Source organism: Mus musculus, chromosome 4 (genome assembly GCF_000001635.26).
Source record: "Mus musculus strain C57BL/6J chromosome 4, GRCm38.p6 C57BL/6J".
NCBI classification, from domain to species: domain Eukaryota; kingdom Metazoa; phylum Chordata; class Mammalia; order Rodentia; family Muridae; genus Mus; species Mus musculus.
In genome coordinates, this window is record NC_000070.6 from 45,807,582 (window position 1) to 45,827,881 (window position 20,300).

Consider the following 20,300-nt stretch of genomic DNA (forward strand, 5'->3'; position numbering starts at 1 on the left):
TCTAGAGGCAGAGGCAGGAGGACCAGAAGTTCTGTAATTTTTGGCACTATTTCAAGTTTGAGGCTACACTAGACTACATGAGACCCCGTCTCAAGAAACACACACACACACACACACACACACACACACACACACACACACAGAGGGAACCTTGCTGGAGGAGCAGGCTTAAGGGCAAGGGGAAGGTGGTCAGTTGTCTATTTATTTAACACCTTTTCTTAAGTGTTTCACTGTGTGCTGGGAATTGTGCTCAGTGCTGGGAACTGGACAAAAACTGTGTGAGTCCCAACTGACGGAGGAGGGAGACTGTAAGCAAAATACACACAATGCAGCCATCCTTCGATAACCACAGAGCACTGGTTCCAGGACCCTAGCGGACATATTCATAACTCTCCTGTTGAATGGTGCTGTGTCTGCATCTAGCTAAATACGTCCTTTCAGACCCTTTACAGTCAGCCACAGCGGTGGATGGGCATTGTGAGAGCTCTATCTGCCAAGGAGTGGGGGTGGGGGAATAAGGGTGGGGGTGGGGTGGAGATGACCAAGCACCTCTCAGTTAGGGGGCCACCAAAACAGAGCTCATGGGCAGCCTTATAATTGCGTTCACACTGCAGGAGAGCATTGGGCTCTACTGAGCCACTGTGGCAAGTGTGGTGCGGGGCTCCACGTCCTGAATTCATTAAGCTGCAGACACCAGAGCAATGTGGTTTCCCTTAATTAATTAAAATATCACGTAATAAGTCTCTCTGATTTAACGTTCATGAGTTCCCAGGGAAGCCCGAGAATGAGGAAAGTCATTAGAGGGGACAGTTCCCTGCTGCATGGCTCTGATTGTCTGCCCTACATCCTCAATCCTGGGAGACAGGAGAGTGGCATTTTCTAAAGATAGGAATTAATTTCATTGCAAAACCTGTAGGAAAACTATGCACCTTACTAAGAGCCAGGTCTTTGGTGGTCTAGGATAGTAAGGGAACAAGCACCTTTGGGGTTGAACACAGGCTTTATAATCACTGTGGTACCCCCTTACCTGTAGAGAATACATTCCAAGACTCCTCAGAGACAATGTTCAGACTGTGTTTCATGTGTATGCGTGTCCACGTTTGTGCAGATAAACAGGTGTATGCGGGCACATGAGCATGCAGGTGCACACATGAGTGTGTGTACCTGTGGAAGGCAGAGGATCTCAGATGTCATTCTTCAGAAGTGACCTTATTTTTTGAGCCAGGGTCTCTCGTTGGCTGGTAGCTTGCTGATTAGGCTAGGCTGTCTAGACAGTGAGCCCCAGGGATCTAGCTATCTTTACTTCCCAGGTCTGGAATTGAAGGTTTGCACCATTGTACCCTGCTGCTGCCGCTGCCTCCTCCTCCTCCTCCTAGTACACACCAGATGAAGGCATCGGATCCCATTACAGATGGCTGTGAGTCACCATGTGGTTGCTGGGACGTGAACTCAGGACCTCTGGAAGAGCAGTCAGTGCTCTTAACCACTGAGCCATCTCTCCAGCCCCACGCCCAGCTTCTTATGTGGGTTTTGTGGCTCAAGCCCGGGTCCACGACTTGTGTGGAAAGCACTTTTCCTATATTCTATGTTTTTTTTTTCCTATACATGCCTACGATAAGCTGAGTTTATGGATTAGACATGGTGAGCATAAACAACAATAATAAAGATTATAAGAGCTTAAATATGGTATAATTAACATTATATGGATGTTTCTGCTTTCTCTCTAAACTTCTTCTGGGCAGCTGATGGCTCAGCCTTCAGCAGACTCTCGCTTTGTTCCCCCACCTAGTGACAGTCACAGCTTATGTTCTGGGTCTCAGTAAGGACCCTTGACACTTTCCCCAGAGTGAAAAGCCACTAGGCTGAACAGCCATGTTGATCCACGCTTTTGTTTGTTTGTTTTTGGGGTTTTTTTTTTTTTTGACATTGGTGAACATTTCAGACAATGCATCACACATTGTTTACCCATGACACTCATAAGTGTGACACACAACCCAGCCCCAGAAGGTCTCAGCACTTCCACTGGGGCCTCCTGCATCCGGGCAGTTCTGTGAGCCAGACCCAATTACGTGTTGTTGTTGTTGTTGTTGGTTTTTTAAGAGTTGCCTTGGTCACCGTGTCTGTTCAGAACTGTAAAACCCTAACTAAGGCATCCCCATTTCTGATTTTATACACAGAGAAAGGCTTTCAACATATTTACTTGAGGACACAGAGGCCCACAAGGGAAGGGGACTTGCCCAGGGTCATACAGTGAATATGCCCCTGGGCACTGAGTTCCAGATTCTCAGGCTTGTCTCCCTCAGCGTGTGCAGTACACAGGGGGCGACCACATCCTAGCATTTCAGACTCAGATCTGCTAGGGTTAAAGGAAGAAAGTTCAGTTTGAGTGAGAACTCCAATACACAATGGCAGCCATGAGCAGCAACTGGGACCAGAGGCCGAGATGTGCTTAGGACCAGGTGGGGGTGGAACATCTCCTCTCCCTAGTTCAGGGTCATTCTGGGTCAAGGGAGGCAGGGAGGCAGCTCTCAGTTCTGTCCTGCTCTAAGGCCTTCACACGGGCAGGGCACCTCCTCCCTGAGCCTGCTCAGTGGAGACTGGGAAGGCAAAAATCCCTGATCTTCCAGCCATGGCTGGGCTGATGGATGGGACAGTGCCTCGTGAACTTTCAGGTCTGGTCACACTGAGGGACTCCAACCCAGATGTTAAGAACCTGCAGTCAGCCGGGCACACACCTTTAATCCCAGCACTTTGGGAACAGAGGCAGGTAGTTATCCTGTGAGCTGAGGTCAGCTGGGTCTATAGAGTGAGTTCCAGGGCAGCCAGGGATATACAGTGAAACCCTGTCTCAAAAAACAAAAGCAAAAACAAAACCAAACCTAAAAGCGGGGAGAGGGCAGGAACCTGCTTTTCAGAAAGCTGATATTCTCCTGTTTAACTTTCCCCATTAAGGCAGGGAGGACAGCCTTCTGCCCGGGTAAGAACAAATGCACCGTGCTGCAGTGTGATTCCACCACCTACGGATGACACCTGGTGTCCTGTCTCCAGTAAAGGTCAGGTGTCTCCTGTTTATCTGTTGGGAGAGTGCTAGGTTAGCAGGTGCACAGCTGGCCAATGGGTCCCACCTACAGCTAGAGCTCCTTGTCACAGGGAGAAGGTAGGAACAGAAGAGCCACCTGAGCTGTTCATGCAAGGTGATGTTTTTAAAAAGAATGCCAGGGTTATAGTTTCCCAGGGCTATCTCACTCTAGGTTGGCTATAGGGCCATCACACTCTAGGTGGGCGCTAGTTCCCCCAGGGCCATCTCACTCTAGGAGGGCCATCTGGCCATCTCACCCTTGGTGGGTTGGGCTACAGAGAAGGAAAAACACCCATCCCAGTCTCCAAGGATAGGGGTACAGGGACCCCCTCCCTTCATAACACGCACCAAATCAGAGCACCCACTAAGCAGTTACAGACACCAAGTCACGAGTCAGCTGGCCTGTGCCTTGTTTTGAGCCCTTTAGAATTACAAACAGACAGTGTGTGGCCTTTCTTGGACAGAAGAGTTAAAAAAGAATTGTTCTAAAAAACCTGATTCACTCCAAAAGTGTAAAAAAGCTGCATGCACGACCATCCCCTCCACCCCCACCCCAAGGTCTGCCCTGCTAAAAACTACATCTGCATAAGAATCTAGTTTGCATTCCCTTAAAAAAAACATACAAAAGCAGCCATCTACAGGCAGTCTCCCCAAAATTTCACAGAGCAAAATGATCCATTCCTTGATCATCATCGTCTTGTGACAAGTGTCTCTGGAAGCCTGGGAAGAAAAGGGGGTGGGGGGAGGGAGACGTTAGCGGCGGGAGCTTGCTCTGTTGTAATGACCTCTGTGTTCAATGGGAGGCGGAGGGTGTGGTGCTGAGGTTCAAATCCCTCCTCGGTGAGGGATGCAGCCAGGGCTGCCTGCCGGGAAGTGGGTCCCGGGTCAGTGAGAATACTCAAGACCAAAGACTGGATATTCCAAACAAGGGGACTGTGTTCTAGGAAAGCACTTCTCAAGCCCCAAAAACCCCCAGTATGGCTGGCTGGTGGGAGTAAGCATCCCTGAGGGTCACGACCAAGAGCTGGTTGACCGCAGATGCTGTAGAGGGAGCTCAAAACACGGATGTAGATCATATTATAAGCTACGTAAAACAATTCAAATGATCATATCTATCAGCTGGTTGTAGCTCTGACTGCTAAGCAGCCTCCAAGACTGGCTGATTCCTTCAGTTTCTCCAGTGTCGGGAAGTTTCTCCTGCCTCAACCTGACTGCACCCCTTGAATTATGGTTTCTCATTTCTCCATATATTCCTTACAGGACGGATGGATGGCAGTCCAAGAAAAGTGGCCAAGAGGATCATGGGATTAAAATGACAGCAAAATCCTGCTTTTAAAGTGTTTATCACAGATAGCTCAGCAGCTGAGAGCACTGGCTGCTCCTGCAGAGGACCTGGGTCCAGCTCCCTGCATCCGTCCACACAGCAGCTCACAATCATCTGTGAATTCAGTTCCAGGGGCTCTAACGCCCTCTGTGGTCTCCACGGGTATTAGGCATACACATGGCACATACACATGCCTGTGGGCAAAATCTCATACACATAAAAACTTAAAATAAATAAAAATAAAAGAAAGTCAAGGGCTGGTGAGATGGCTTAGTGGGTAAGAGCACCCGACTGCTCTTCCGAAGGTCTGGAGTTCAAATCCCAGCAACCACATGGTGGCTCACAACCATCTGTAACGGGATCTGACGCCCTCTTCTGGAGTGTCTGAAGACAGCTACAGTGTACTTACATATAATAAATAAATAAATCTTTAAAAAAAAAAAAGAAAGTCAATTATACTTATTTCTAATTTTTCCTGCTTCTAATTGACCAGAGCTTGCTGGTCAGTCTTGACAATAGTTCGTGATAGCAACTCCCACCCCTGGGAGAGGTTCATGCCCTTTGGCTCCAGTGGGTGGAGTGTGTGTAAGTGTGTGTGTGTGTGTGTGTGTGTGTGTGTGTGTGTGTGTGTGTGTGGTGTGTCCCACTTCATCCACCTAGCCCAGCTGTGTGTGACTCACTATGACGGGTGACCCATCAGCAATGGACAAGGCCCACACTGGGGCTGCTGCTGCTGCTGCTGCTGCTGCTGACTGGTTTGGGTTGAGAAAACAGTGGAGCAGTGTCACAGTCACCTTGTAGCAGTTACATGTCACTTGGATGTGAACAAGAGAGCAACTGTCTGTGGCTGTGAACCAGTGGGTCTCTGGGGCTGCTGAGCGGTCAGAGCTGGCTGAGAAAGGATTTCTTTCCCAAGTTCCCAGTCACCCATGGGTGGGGACAACAGTAGCCAGCTGTCACCTAAGTGATGATGAGGCCAAAAGACAGAGATGTGCCTTCCCCTCCCCAGGTACTGCCAGGTAGTACTGAGTGAGGCAGGAGGGGGTGGGACAAATACACAGCCTGGGGCTCCCTTTGGGGACAATTCCATAACGTCCACAGTGACACTGTTGGCCTTTTCTCATTACCATAGGAAGTAATTCCAGCCATAGAAACAGAAACAATCTGGCTTTTTCAGCTTGTGGGCCTTCATGCTCACAGCCCTTAGCTTTGCATTCTGGGAAACTCAGGAGATGCCTGTATGGTACACAGCCGAGCTTCCACTTGCCAGCCTTCAGACTGCCCGCTCTCTGCCCTCCCTCGGGTTCCCAGACTTACACCTTTCTCTTCTTTCTTACAGGCCCTCTAATAAACCACCTACGTCCTCCTATGCTATGGGTGAGAGAAATGGCTTTGGATGTGAATGTACCACGTTCGTCACAGGAGGTCACCCGGAACTGAGGAGTAGAGGCTTTTGTATCTGTTCAGATCGAGGACCGTCACCGTGCCGTGGGACTGAGCCTCTCCAATGGCGTTGGCTGCGTGGCAGTGGTACACTCCCTCATCTTCCTTCCTCAGAGGGTTGATCTGGAAATACAACAGGTGAGTTTATATGACTGCACACGTCACACTCAAAACCGACAACCTTAGTCAGCGTTCTTTCCCGTTAGGCTGGGGTCCTTGTTGCTCTCAGACGCACTACCGAGCTGAGGAGGATCTTGACCTCCTGATCTTCCTGTTTCCACATCCAGAGAGCCAGGGTGAGAGGCCTCTGTCACCATGCATGGCTCCTGTGGCACAGGGGATCAAACTCGGGGCTTCCTGGACTCAGTCCACAAGGACAGACATGCACGCTTGTTCCTTTTCAGAATCTGACGAGTCGCCTGGTTTCTCGTCTTGCCACTGAGGGCCTGCTGCTCCTGTGTCTGTTTTCTCTGACTTCTGTCTTTACTGTGAGCTGCCCAGTCCTTTCACTAAAGGCGACAAGGGCTGATTTTGAGGCAAAGGGCAAACATCTACCCACCAGAGAAGGTCTCCAAATGTTCTTTATGGGACAGCCTTTTCTTTTTTTTTTTTTTACAAGATAACACCAAGAGACCTTGTTCTTAATTTTCCTCACACACAAAAAAGAGGGAATGTGCTTGATTTGAGAAGGTCACACGCTCTACAGTGTTCCAAGTCCCTCTCCTGGAAGACATGTTGAAGGGACATGGTATTCAGCTCAAGACACTGTAAGACTAAGTTCTCAGCAAAAAGGAGATTTCTTTGCCCCAGAGGGTCAAAGAGACAGAGGAGCTAGAGGATGAGGGGAAAGGGGGAAAGGGACAAGGGAAAGGGGGAAGGGGCTTTTGTTCTTGGGCAGGGGGAGGGTTGACATCAAAGTCACCTCTGGATAGAGAGAAGACATACAGGAAAATGGCAGCCTGAGAAGGTAAAGAATCCTTGTGTGTGGTGGGTTATAGATGCTTGGCCCAGGGAGTGGGACTATTAGGAGGTGTGGCCTTGTTGGAAGAAGTATGTCACTGTGGGGGTGGGCTTTAAGACCCTCCTCCTGGTTGCTTTCAAATCAAGATATAGAACTCTTGGCTCCTCCAGCATCATGCCTGCCCACACAATACCACACTTCTCACCATGATGATAATAGATTGGTAAGCTAGCTCCAATTAAGTGGTTTCCTTTATAAGAGCTGCCTTGGTCATGGTGTCTCTTCACAGCAATGGAAACACTAAGACAGAAGTTGGTACCAGGAGTGGGATATTGCTGTGATTGGCCTGACCATGCTTTTGTTTGGAAGGATGTAGATTTGGGGACTTTGGATTTGGAAAGCCATGGAATACTTCAAGTGGGGCTTAACGGGCTATGCTAGTAGGAAAATGGAAGACATTGGTGCTGAGGTATACTCCCTCATCTTCCTTACCTGTGAGTCTCCTTGGACAGCTCCATCTTAAAGTGTTAACCCTCCTTACCATGTAACAGCTCAGCCACAGCTGAGCATTGAGACATCTTTTGGATCCTCTGCAGCGGATTGCTTATGCTCTTGGGAGCTATCTAACCTGCCCCACCTACTCCAGAGGGTCCCGCGGGAAACAGATGGGGCAAACTGGGTCTGGTGGCCAATGGAAATGACTCAGAGGGCTAAGGCAACAGGTTAAAAAGTCTTTGAGGTCAGCCTGGGCAACTTAGCAACACCTTGTCTCAAAATAAAATGTTTAATGTTTATATTTATTTTATTTTATTTTATTTTATTTGCATATATGTGTCTATATACACATACGTGTATGTAGATCAGAGGACACCTTGCAGAAGTCAGTCCTCTCCATCCACCATGTGGGTCCTGGAGATTGACCACAGGTCAGGCACCCACATCCACTGAGCCAGTGAGGTCCTGGGTTCAATCCCCAGCAGAACCAAAAGAAAAGACCAAGAAACAGCTTCAGATGTGTAACATGTCGTGGGAAGACAAAGGGTGGTGGTTTATTGATAATCTCCAATAATCTGAAACACTCACCAAAATCCAGGATGTGGTCTCATGGTCAGAAGGGCCCCCTCGCACCTGGACAGCTATATTGACATGGTCTCCGGGCAACTCCTCCAACCCCTCGGTGCCCTCTGGAGAGTGCTTGACCTGTTCCATGCAGAGAAAGCATGCACTGTGAAGAAAAAGAATTCTGAGCCGGGATGACCTCCCCCAAGACCTCTGGCCACCAGCATCCTCCCTGGGTCTCCAAGGGAGACATCCAAATGCCTCTCATTCTTATGCAAATAACTCCGCCTTCCTTTAAATCCGTATCTATTGGGACAGTGCCCCCTGCTGGAAATTTTGCCAAAGTGTGGAGGAGGGTGGGAACAGCTTGGCATTTCACAGCCCTTATTAGGGCTTTTGGGGCAAGGGGCCACTGAAAGTTGTGACTGCCAGTCTCAGAATTGGTCTTCAGTGTTCAGAACAGGATTGCGTCTCGGTCACCAGCCAGGTCTGTCTACAGCTCCGTGCCACAGCAAAGCTGGCTCTGATGACAGAGCAGCTGATAGTATATGGGCTAGCAGAGCTTTCTAGACACCTAAGTGGCCAAATGAACAAAAGGTATGGGAAGGAATGCAAACCCCTCCCTTGGGGAGCATTCTGGGGTGCCAGTTTTGAGACACAGCGCTGGAGTATCTTTGTTTAATCCTCTGGCCCCCACACAAAAGACACCCAAGCAAACACACCTAAGGGAAACTGTTTACCACCCACAGGCCCCTTCTGATGCTGTCTTTCTCTCCCATGTTCACAGCCCATGCACACAGACAAATGTATACATTCTTGGAGAAGACTACCTTCTTCCAGGTGATGACCGGGGTGGGCACAGCCTTCACCTCACAGGAAAGGAATACTTGAGTCCCAGTGACATTGTGAATATCTCGAGGGGGCATGAGGACCACGGGAGCTGGAAGACAAAGGAACAACCCTGTGATGGTTTGCATATGCTCAGCCCAGGGCTTTAAGACGCTCCTCCTGGCTGCCTGAAGTTAGTATTCCCCTAGCAGCCTGCAGATGAAGATGTAGAACTCTCAGCTCCTCCTGCACCATGCCTGCCTGGATGCTGCCATGCTCCCACCTTGATGATAATGGACTGAACCTCTGAACCTGTGAACAATTAAATGCTGTCCTTATAAGAGTTGCCTTGGTCATGGTGTCTGTTCTCAGCAGTGAAACCCTAACTAAGACAAACCCTTTACCTGACAGGTCAGGAGCCCAACCCTGGCCTCTGAGGGCCTGCAGGAAGCCCTGCGAGGAGGTCACCAAAGGAATGGGAAAAGCCATTTCCAGTGGTCAGTGGCAGAGCTGGGGTCTCAGCACACCCTCTCTCTCTGAGTGCCCCCCACCCCCCCCCCCCCGCACCTCGGCTACCATCGAGCATTTATTCCCAGCCTCCTAGAATCTGGCTCTGTGAGTCACATAAGTACCTGTGGGGGCGGGGTTCAGAAAAATCTGGCCACAGTCAAAGATTTCCAAACACACAGTGAGCAAAATTTAATTCAAAGTCAAACGAGGAGAGCTCTGGTAGTATTCACATGTCCAGCCATGTAACTTCACGGTGGTCCTAGCTTCAGAGATTAGAGCTTTACACCGTACTCGGCCATCATACCACACTCCGACAACACTGCAGAGATCGACACCCCGCAGACCTCAGCTCAGACTCTAGACAGCCATGGGATGAGCTGCGGGGGGGGGGGGGGGGGTTGTGGAGGTTGTTTTTTTTTTTTTTTTTTTTTTTGCTAGCTTTCTTTTCACTGTGCACGATTCTTGCTCTTACAGAAAACATGACTGAATTGCAGAAAACAAAGACTTTATTTTTTTTTTCTAAACGACTGGGTCTCCTTAGCCCAGGCTTTTCTCAAACTCTCCACGCTGCCAAGGATAACTTCAAACTTCCCATTCTCCTGCCTCTAAGTCCATAGTGCTGAGATTAGAGCTGTGCGACACCCGCTGGTTTATGTGATGCTGAGAGGGTTTTATACTCACTAAGCAAGTGCTCCACCCACTGAGACACACCCCAGCCCTCTTCTGACATTTGGTAGTGTATATTTAAATGAAGGGGTGTCATAAAAATAAAAATGTCAATCAACTTTGAAAATTGTTGAGGATACTCTACATTCTGGAATTCTGATGCCAGGCAAGGGTCCATTCCTTTAAAACATCTTTTAAAATGTTTAATTTTATGTATATGTGTGTTGTTCACATGTATGTCTGTGTAACACGTGTGTATCCACTGTTTGCAGTGGCCAGAAGAGAGCATCAGATCCCCTGGAACTGGAGTTGCAGACGGTTGTGAGCTACCACGTGGTTGCTGGGAATTGAACCTGGGCTCTCTGGAAGAGCAGCCAGTGCCCTTAACCATTGAGCCATCCCTCCAGCCCCCACGACTGAGTTCTTTATGTGAAGATAAATAAGCACATCTGTCTCATTAGGATGCAACATTGTTCTTATCGTCAATGGATGCTAAGAATCATACACATATCAAAGAACTGGTTTAAAGTATTATTTCATTATGATTTATTATCAGTAAGTGTTTGATGCTTATTTATATACCCCACACACAGGGTTACAGAAGGATTTTTCTAAAGAAAAGGTTTAAGAACCCTGAGGGGTAGTGTCAAGCTACCAAGGTCGGAGCCACTTTCAGTGCTTTTCTGCCTCTGAGTACAAAGGGTTCAGAGAAGAGAGGTGTGAGGTTTTGTTTAAGAGGACCTGAGACCCTGCAGCACAGGCTAGACTCTTAGTTCCCCCTTCACACTCGGCTTCTTTCTGCATCAGGGATCTGTTAGGCATCAAGTCTCATCCAGGGGCACCTTGATGCTCAGAACTCACTGAGATTAGCCTCTCTCTCTCTCTCTCTCTCTCTCTCTCTCTCTCTCTCTCTCGGGTTTTTCCAGACAGGGTTTTTCTCTGTGTAGCCCCAGCTGTCCTGGAACTCACTCTGCAGACCAGGCTGGCCTCGAACTCACTGAGACCAGCCTGCGTCTGCCTCTCAGGTGCTGGGATTAAAGGTGCGAGCCACCACTGCCCAGCCAGTGCTCAGGAGTTATTACCCATACTCTGACCCCAACTCCACGGGGGGAGGGGGGTGTACTACCAATCCTGCAGGCCTAGCTACACAGTCAAGTCCTAAACAAGGGGTCTGTTTGTCTCTGACCATTTGCCTTAGGGTCCAGGAGTCTACCGAGTCTGACCAAGGGAAGGTCCGTTCTTGTCTCTTCACTGGTGACTTGGGGAGAAGATGCCCTGCTTCTCCTGGTTGTAGAGTGACTGGCCATGGAAGGAAAAAACAGTTACTGTGGGGGCCTGATGCGTGAGCAAGAGTCAGGGGCAGGTGTGGCAGACAGACAGCTAGATGAAGAAAGCAGGAAAGAAAAATACCACCATTCTGGGGCCAGCAAACCAAACAGTACGCAAGGGCCTGTGCCCACGAGGACACAGCTGCAGTAAAATCAGAGAACAAAGGGAGAGAGACCAGAGAGGGACAAGGTTGGTCACACTATAGAATCCAGGGGCAGAAGGCCACAGAGAAGAATTACAGGCGGTATGAGCAACCCTGTAGGAATCAAACTCAGCCAGACACAATGAAACAGACCTTGTCCAGCCAGTGTCTGAGCACTAACATGAACATCCAGCCTCATTTGCATACCTCTTGGAATGGAGAACTCACTGCCTGCAGAGCTGCCACCCCCCCCCCCGCCCCCAACCCACCCCCCCTCTGCTCTTCGGTGAGCTCCTTCTCAAGGCAGCTGCTTCTGTCCTCTGTCCTTCAGCACCTGATAACAGGGCTGGAGCCCCTGGAGCAATGGCTCTCCAGTGAGCTGAGTACAGCCTGCCTGGCCCGTGCTAGGCATCTGCCCCTTCCAATCAGCCACACTTTCAGCTCCGCCCACATGACTGTTCTTCAAAGGGAAGTCCAAACCCATATCCTAGAATGCAGCCAGCGCTCTGGTAAAGCCCCCTAACTTCCAACACTCCCTGAACAGAGCCTTGAGACTTCCAGCACTCCCTGCAGCCACCAACCCACATAAGGAGTTGTCTGGCAGAAGCCCCATCTGCCACAACAAAGAGGGGCTAATTTATTCACATTCTCCTCCTGCCAACGCCTCCTCAGTGACACAGGCGCTCGCACAGGCAAGCATGTCCCCAAACGGCTGTGGGACGGTCATACCACCTCTGATTCCAGGACCTTCAATGGGTTCCAGGGGGAACGCTTCGTCAACGCGTTTCACTTTTCTTCAAGTCAAGTCATAAATTTTAAATGAGACCTCATCGCTCCCTTTCAAACCTAAATGAATAAACCAGTAAATTACATTTCCTGCATGCTCCCTGCGAGCCTCCCGCTCCCGCTCTTTCAATAACTACAATTAAGAAGGGCTGTCTGGGGGAGGCTGCCTCTGCCAGGGCTTTCCCGGCAGGAAATGCCATTTCTTTTACAAAAGAGTCCTTCTGCTTTCGGTGTTAAAGGGACCTTACCCAATGCATGTAGGTATCTATAAATTTGCATGCTGCACAACTCATTCTGGTGCGCAGATCCATGTTGGACGGATGCAAACCTTTGGCATACAGTTGGGAAGTCACCATTGGAACCAGGGCAGTTCTGTGACCTTGGACGATTTCCTCAGGCTGTGGGGTGTCAGTAATCTTCTTTTAATTTGAATATATCTGGCATTAAATTTGCGTTCTTATCCATAACAGTTCTGCACAGTTAACAACCACCATGAATAGTTACATTGTTGTTGGCTGCTTACAGCAGGTAACTCCTCCCTTTCCAGCAATATTATCAGATGCCAGCAGGGGGCGCTGCTCAAGCTCAATGGTGGGGGAGGTATGCTCTCTTTTTGGTTCTCCAGAACAAACGGCTTAACTTCTCAATCTTAACACTATGCTGCCTTTACCCAGGAGGGCTCTTCTGTACCCTCACACCAGCCCTGAAAGGTAAGTGTTCTAACTCCCATTTTATATGAGAAAGTAAAGCTTAGAAAGGCAAAAGACCTGGAGGAACTGGGACTCAAATTCATGCCATGGTTTTATAACATCCAATACTATGTTAAAACCATTGTTATCTTGGTGGCTCCATCCCAAGAAGGGTTCCCAGGCAGAGTGGTTTGCTGGGAGGCCTCACAGCTCACAGGGTACAGTCACACGGTCATGACCTACGTCAAGAGGACACAGAGCAAACTCAACAGAGAGGAATGTCAGGGAGCAGAGCCAGGCACCAAACCAGCTCCTGGGAAAATGACACAGGGCACAGCCATGTCCAGAGACACAACGGTGAAGTGCTGTCTAATGGAGAAGCTCACGGGAGGTCAGGGCTTTAGCAGGGGCTAATCACACAGGTATTGAATTCTGAACCTACGCCTCAGATTCCTAGATGGTTGGATAAGTAGCCCCTAACACTCATGTGCTGGAGGCTGAGTTCACAGGCTATGTGACTGTGGGGTGACAGTCTCTTCAGGAAGCAGAGCCCAGCAAGAGGTCTTTAGGTCACCAGAGGTGTGATCTCAGAGGGGACAGTAGGGTTCTGGTAGCTTCTCTCTTCCACTTGCTGGCCTGGGGGGTGAGTTGTGTGCTCCACCACACACACCTGACAGGTTGTGCTGTTCTTGCCAGGGGGCTGAAAGAGAACATGGGGCTGTATGTAGATTCTGACCCGGATCCCTCAGAACCATGAGCCAAAGCAGGGCCACTCTGTCACGTTCACTGCAGGTATTGCTCCGTGATGAAATGTGGACACAGGTGTGGACCACATTCCGCAGTGTAGGAAGTGCCCACCCCCACTTCTGGGAATGGCTTCCAGAAGTCCGGGTCCCCGGAAGCCAGCCACAGGCCAACCTTGCCAGTTGATCATTCTGAAGTGACAGTCTCAGGCCAGTTACTTAGGCTTTGCTCTGCACAGGGAGAGAACACTCCACACATCACTTCCCAGTGAGGCCCACCAGTGACAGCCCATAACCCTTGCAGGACAGACAGCTCCAGTCCTCACAGTGCTCTAGTGTGACCGCAGGCTGCGCAGGGACCAGAGGCAGGATAGCTGGTATGATGGGTGTGGTCAAGGAAACCCACTTAGGGTTCTGTGTATGCTGTGTACCCAGTGCTAAGCTTTAGTCCCAGCTCTAGCTTTTTTTTTTTTTTTCCCTTCGAGACAGGGTTTCTCTGTGTAGACCAGGCTGGCCTCGAACTCAGAAATCTGCCTGCCTCTGCCTCCCAAGTGCTGGGATTAAAGGCGTGCGCCACCACTGCCGGGCCCAGCTATGATTTCTTCAGATTGGGTACAGGTGCCCATCCTCCTCAGAACCTGAGTCAGTCCTTGGCTGGCTGGCTCTGTGGACTTGGTCTGTGGCAAGACAGAGTCTTCATAGTAGAAGGGTAGAGTACAAGAAAGCTGTTCACCTAATGGCTGTTAGGAGGTAGAGGGAAGATGAAAGGTGGCTCCTGGGACAAGACTTCCCCCACCAGGGCATGGCTGCCCACTTACATTCTCTAGTTAAGCCCTACCTCCTGAAGACTCCACCACTCCCAACAGTGCCATAGCTGGGGATTAAAGCTTTAACACACAAGTCTTCCAGCCATGGCATCCCCCCTGCCTGCCCTCCACAGGCAGATGTAAGGAACACTTGAAGAGCCCTTGCAATCTGCCACGCTGTCCTAAGGAGGGACCCAGGGACACAGCAGCTCATGTTACCTAGACCAGGCCTTCCCATTGTGCTTGCTTGAAGCCCTCTGCTGACCTCTGCTGACACAGCCTATCTGGTGATGCCAGAGGCCATGACCCTTAACCATCAGAATCACCATCACTCGGAGAAACTGCAGTGGCTCAACGTCCTGCAGGCTGGAGATGGATGACAGCCATCTTCAAAGATCCCAGGACCTAGCATCTCACCTTAGTGTTATCAGGGCTGTCATCATGCTAGAAGGAGCAGGTTTTCCTTCCAGTCTACCTTTTACTGGAATAAAGTGGCTTTCCTGGAAGGCCAGCTCTCGGCCAGTCCAGTCTTTTTTTTTGTTTTTGTTTTTTTTGTTTTTGTTTTTTTTGTTTTTGTTTTTTTTGTTTTTGTTTGTTTTGTTTGTTTTGTTTTTGAGACAGGGTTTCTTTGTGTAGCCCTGGCTGTCCCGGAGTTCACTCTGTAGACCAGGCTGGCCTCGAACTCAGAGATCTGCCTGCCTCTGCCTCCCAAGTGCTAGGATTAAAGGCGTGCGACACCACCGCCTGGCCCAGTCCAGTCTTCTAAATGGATCATTTTCATCTTTCTAACTCTGTCCTATTCAGTGCTTGCTCCCTTCTGCTCACACTCAGCCCAGGAAATTCACAATGGTACAACCCCATCCATCCCAGGGCAAGACACCAGGTCACGGTCACTCAGGTCAGAGTGGTCCTAATGACCTAGCACCACTGGGTAGGCAAAATCATACCAGGGAGACTCAGCTGCCTGGGAGTCTAAGTGCTGTCCACTGGTGCTTAGGTGGGTTATGAACCATTGTCTGCTTGGAAAGAGAACACTGCCCTATACCTCTGGGATGCGGGAACATAATGATGGTGTCTGTGTTAGCTCTATGGGTCTGCACAGATCAAAGGATCTGTATTATTGTTCCTGCATGTAGTGATCTGTCTCCCTACCCCTTTCATTAAATGGGCCCTCAGTGGCTCAAATGAAAGATCGTCCCACATGCCTCAGAGATTTCAGTTAATAGTGCCAAAGTCACCCCCCAGGAGACTCTCTGCTTGTATTAAGACACACAAAAGCAAAGACTTTAATGATCAACGTGCCAAGCAGGCTTGATAATTTATGCTCATAATCACGGGCTGGATGTGGAAGGAGCTCTGGTTTAATCCCACTGCCTGCAGCCTGTGACTCAAATCCCCTCCCTCCGCATTCATGAAAGGCTTTGGAACACGAGGCCCCTTTCTTTGTCCCTCTCACAGAGTGGCATTCGCTGCCTCTCCTGGTTACCTGGTAACACGTACCTCAGGCTTCTAAATAGAGCGGGAATTCCAACCAAGGTGAATTTCCTAAGACTCTCAGAGAAGCTGCTGGGGCTCAAAGGCCTGAGACTGGGGGATGACAGCGATCTGCCAAGAGTCAGGAAAACTGACCTGCAGCCCTGCCTCAGCTGGGGTCAGCCGTGCAGCTCCAGGAAATCCCCTTGGGTGTGCCTCAATGTTCCCTTCTATTAAGGCAGTGGTTCTCAACCTGTGGGTTGAAACCCATTTGGGGATCAAATGAACCTTTCACAGGCGTCGCCTAAAACCGTTGGAAAACACAGATATTTACATTACGATTCATAACAGTAGCACAATTACAGTTATGAAGTAGCGACAAAATAATTTTATGACTGGGGGTCACTACCACATAAAGAACTATATTAAAGGGTCGCAGCGTTAGGAAGGTCTAGGAACTCTGCCTTAAGATGGGTAAGATCCCCTCCCTCTCGTGGCTGCAAAAATCAAGGACAACAATAGGTACAAAGGCGATGTCTAACAATAAAATATTCACACACAGGCCCTCCGGGTACAAAGATCAAAGGGCGCTCTAATATTAGGTAGTGGGCAGCTCTGAGCAAAGGCTTCTGGGAAGGGCAGTTTGCCACCACTGTCCCAGGGAAGCATCACAGAGGCACTGTCACCACTCGGAAGGAGATAATCAATAATGAACCATCACTCCATTAAAGTGGAGGTGCCTGGGAGGAGCTGAGGAGTGACTGTCACCAACACTCAAGTAAAACTGTCTGTTTCCCTTCAAACAGGGTCCCCTGGGGCTTTGTTAAAAGTGCTCCCGCTGTGTCTTTTGAATTAAAGATAGCTTTAGGGCAGCCCAGAATGAGGTGCATCTAGTGTAGGAAAAACAGTCCCCTGTGCACGGGTGCCCATACCTCCCTGAGACACAAGGACAAGGACCACACAAGCTTGTGAAGACAAGAGGTGACAGGGAGACATCATCAGGTCTGAGGTGGGTGACAGAAACCGGGTGGAAAGGACAGCTGGGCTCAGGAGTGCAGAGGCCTGCCACTAATGAGGTCCTGGAGAGTGCCTCCTGAATTGCTCCCATTGGCTCTGAGGACCCTTTATTCTCCAAGCTGGAGCCCAGGGCGAGCCTCAGAGCCCGCAGAGTTGGGGGGTGGGTGGGTGTGCGCTGGCACATTTACTTGTCATTTGGTAATTTTCAGTGAATTAGGGGTGTGGGCTTTCCATCTGCCATCTGTCTGTACTCTGGTAACCATAGCAACCGCCATCTGCCCGACAATATTATCAAGTCCAGTCCCGAAAGAGTGCTGGACAAGGGGTTGGGACCTGGAAGGTGGCAGCCTTAAGTGGACATCATGGACAAGTCCCCTGCTTTCTCTGGGTCTGGGTCTCCTCTGTACAACAGCAGCTTTGAGTTATATGCCTCGAAGGGCTCTTTTTCCTAGGAACAGAATGTCGCTCCAGGAAAAAAAAAAATCACCCAAGCCCATCAGCACAGGGAAGCTTTGGGGAGCCTGGTCAGCATTTCTTCTGTGTCCTGTGTGCCATTAGTGCTACCTGTCTCAGACAAAGGGAGCTGCGTGAGAACCAACTGCTGAGGAGGCAGATTGTAAAAACAGTGACAGAGCTACGAGGGGGAAAGATGGGACTCTGTCGGTGCACCGGGCAGACACAGCATTCCAAGCAGAGTGGGCACCACAGTGGCTCCCCTGGAGCTGCTGTGGCTGGGCAGGGAAATAGACCTGGCTCAGTGTCACTGGAGAAGCCAGGAGCTACCCAGTAGTACCCCCAGCCAGCACTGTCCCCCACTGGAGCCTGGACTGGGAAAGAGCCATAGTGACTTTTCCGTGTCACCCAGCCTGCTTCAGCCCCTCACTGTGTCTAGTAGACTTCCTGCCCCATGGCCAGCGGTCCACCAGAATCCTGGACGTGAGCACGCGTCCATGAGATGTTTGGAGGGAGAGGAGGCAAGCTGGAAGAGGAGCCCCCAGGTATCTTTCTTGAAGTGTTACCTTGGGCATCTGGCTTAGACATCCTCTCCCAGCTCAGGCCAGAAATCTCCAGAAGCCCGAAACATGGAACACTTACCACGCCGAGTTCCCCACTACCCTATCCAGATGAAACAAACACTGTTCTCTCAGAGCTCCTGACCAAGTCAAACCCCACACACAGGCAAAGTAGGCTAGCTTCTCTGGACATCCATAGACACTGCTGTTTTGGGTTTTCTTTCTTTCTTTCTTTCTTTCTTTCTTTCTTTCTTTCTTTCTTTCTTTCTTTCTTTCTTTCTTTCTTTCTTTTTTGACACAGGACAGTGATCAGTTAGGGCACTAGGGGCACTTACAATGTGGTGTTAAAAACCAGTTAACCTTTGACATCCCTAGCAGTTGGTAGTTTTCTATTGATTTCCTTAAAGCAGGACCCTTCAGATTACGTGCCCTTTAGACTGGATCAGCATCTCTGGTCCCACAATCTTTTCAGAGCTCACGTTTCCAAAGGTCTTGCCCTTTGTGGCTGGAAGCTCCTCGAAGCCCTTGGTCTGAGACTCACTGGATAGCCAGGATTCTGATGCTCTGTCTTGGTGCTTCTTGAATCCTGTGTGGGACCCCTGCACTCTGGGAATCCTCACCTTCCTTCCTCCATTCAACCTATCCACCTGGACCCATTTTCAAGTAACTATAATAACAGGTTCTTAAGCATTCACATTCCTGTTTGTTCTAGGGCTGAAGTCTGCACGCAGTGGGTAAGGTAGCAAGCAGGCTGTAGAAAGACGCGAAACACTGCTCCTGAAGGGGAAACTGAGGCCCAGGCTGTGTTGTCCACTTTTGTACAATGAAATTCTCTGTCCCACACCCAAGAGCATTGGGGTCCCGCTCTTCCCATTTGCCTGGGTCTTTCTAGGTCAAACCCCACTCACCGAACTCGCAGGGCCCATCGCGAGCCTTGTGCAGGTGGCCATGGTGCGCGCGGGGTGCATGTCGGGCGCGCAGACGTAGCGCGCAGATGCTGGAGTAGGAGCGGCCGTCAGAGCCGCAGACGGCGCCGCGTTGCGCGCACACGCAAAGCCCGGTGCCCTCGGGCGCCGTCCCCGAGGCGCGACTCGCACACACCAGGCCAGGGCCACAGCGTGAGCCCACGGGTCCCCCGCAACTCGCGCCCTCGGCGCCCAGGCAGCGCGCGCAGCAGCCGCACTCGTCGCGCGCGGAGATCCAGGGCGCTGGGCAAGGCGAGGGCGCAGGGCAGCGATCCTGCTGGCACGGGCTGCACTCGGGGTGTCGTCTACCCGCGTCGCGGAGCCCGAGACCCCGGGCCAGTGATGGCAGGAGCAGGAGCAGCAGCGGCAGACGCGGCATGGCCGGCTCCCAGACGGACGGCAGCAGCGCCTCTGCTCCTCTTAGCGCTCGGTGCGTGCAAAGCCACCGCGCCCGCCCCGCGCCCGCTGATTGGCCCGGCCCGCACCGCGGGGCGCCCCTCGGCCCGGGACCAGCGCTGCGCGGCCCTACTGGCTCACTGAACTGCAGAGAAGTCTCCAGAACAGCTCTGCCACCTCCGATTGAGCGCTGGGGGAGACTCAGCGTGGTCCAAACGGCAACTTGTCTCGGCCTTAAAATGTAATGACTCTCAGTCTTCCCACCAGGACGCCTTATTTTACTTTGCTCTCTTTCTTGTTTTGTTTAGGAAAGGGAATCTCTAGTTTAAGATGCCAGATTTTATAAATGGATAGATGGATTTCTTTCCCAGATCGAATACTCAGTTCCCCAGTCCCATTTCCAGTGGCTGCTCTGGCTATTGGGTTCTTGGGTGTGTTTTCAGGCATCTTCTCTGCCTGTACAAGCATGTGTGAGCACATAGCCCAGTCCCCTCATATAAAACATCCACTGCCCGAGTGCACGTATGATTTTGCACTTGGTCTTTTCTACTTACAGAATTTCCAGTTTCCCACCTTTTATCATCTCTGGAACCCGACTCTCTTTCAAGCAATGGGTGCACAGGTGAAAAGGCTATGTGCTCTCACGGGTCTTTCTTTCTCTCTTTCAAAATTTTTTTTCATTTAATTTAAGTGCACTGGTAAGAAGGTGTCAGATTCCCTTGTGAACTGCTTTATGGGTGCTAAGAATTGAACCCAGGTCCCCTGGAAGAGGAATCCGGTGCTCTTAAGCACTGCACCAAGACTCCAGCGCCTCATGGATATTTCTTAATGCTGCATAAATCCATGCATCTTATAGTTGACAGGGCCTTGAGGTGGCTAGATACAGTGATGTATTTTGGACTTTGTGTGGACCAGTCTTGATTGTTACACTCTGCATATTATTTAGATACACAAATGGAAATTAACCACTTGTGTTCTGACCTTTGGCTACTAAGAATGTTGGGACAGGGTCCCAGAGCACAAATCTCAGGACACCCATATTGAGGTTTGGTCTTTTGCTATGTATTGTAA

General features: G+C 50.2%; 2 protein-coding genes across 2 annotated transcripts in view; one reads left to right on the forward strand and one right to left on the reverse strand.

Annotated features, from left to right (window-relative positions):
• Positions 1–1,925: 1,925 nt before the first annotated feature.
• On the reverse strand, positions 1,926–19,246 carry Igfbpl1 (insulin-like growth factor binding protein-like 1). Its single transcript, NM_018741.2, has 5 exons — positions 18,777–19,246; positions 8,697–8,806; positions 7,891–8,007; positions 5,812–5,969; positions 1,926–3,799 (listed from the first exon to the last, which is right to left on the reverse strand). The coding sequence occupies exons 1-4, from the start codon at positions 19,210–19,212 to the stop codon at positions 5,820–5,822; spliced, it is 813 nt and encodes a 270-aa protein (NP_061211.1). The 5' UTR covers positions 19,213–19,246; the 3' UTR covers positions 1,926–3,799; positions 5,812–5,819.
• The window catches only part of Stra6l (STRA6-like), a 62,718-nt gene continuing 59,129 nt past the window's right edge, over positions 16,712–20,300 (forward strand). The window contains exon 1 of the mRNA XM_006538310.4: positions 16,712–16,847. The gene's annotated coding sequence lies outside the window, so the exon portion shown is untranslated. The remainder of the gene's footprint in view (positions 16,848–20,300) is intronic.

Bases quoted from the DNA above. Each gene is read 5' to 3' on its own strand.
- Igfbpl1 (NM_018741.2), bottom strand. From the start codon at position 19,212: ATGCCGCGTCTGCCGCTGCTGCTCCTGCTCCTGCCATCACTGGCCCGG. The intron at 8,008-8,696 runs GTAGTCTTCTCC...TGCATGGAACAG, and splicing joins CGGTCATCACCTGGAAGAAG to GTCAAGCACTCTCCAGAGGG. The intron at 5,970-7,890 runs GTGAGTGTTTCA...TTGTATTTCCAG, and splicing joins AGACCACATCCTGGATTTTG to ATCAACCCTCTGAGGAAGGA.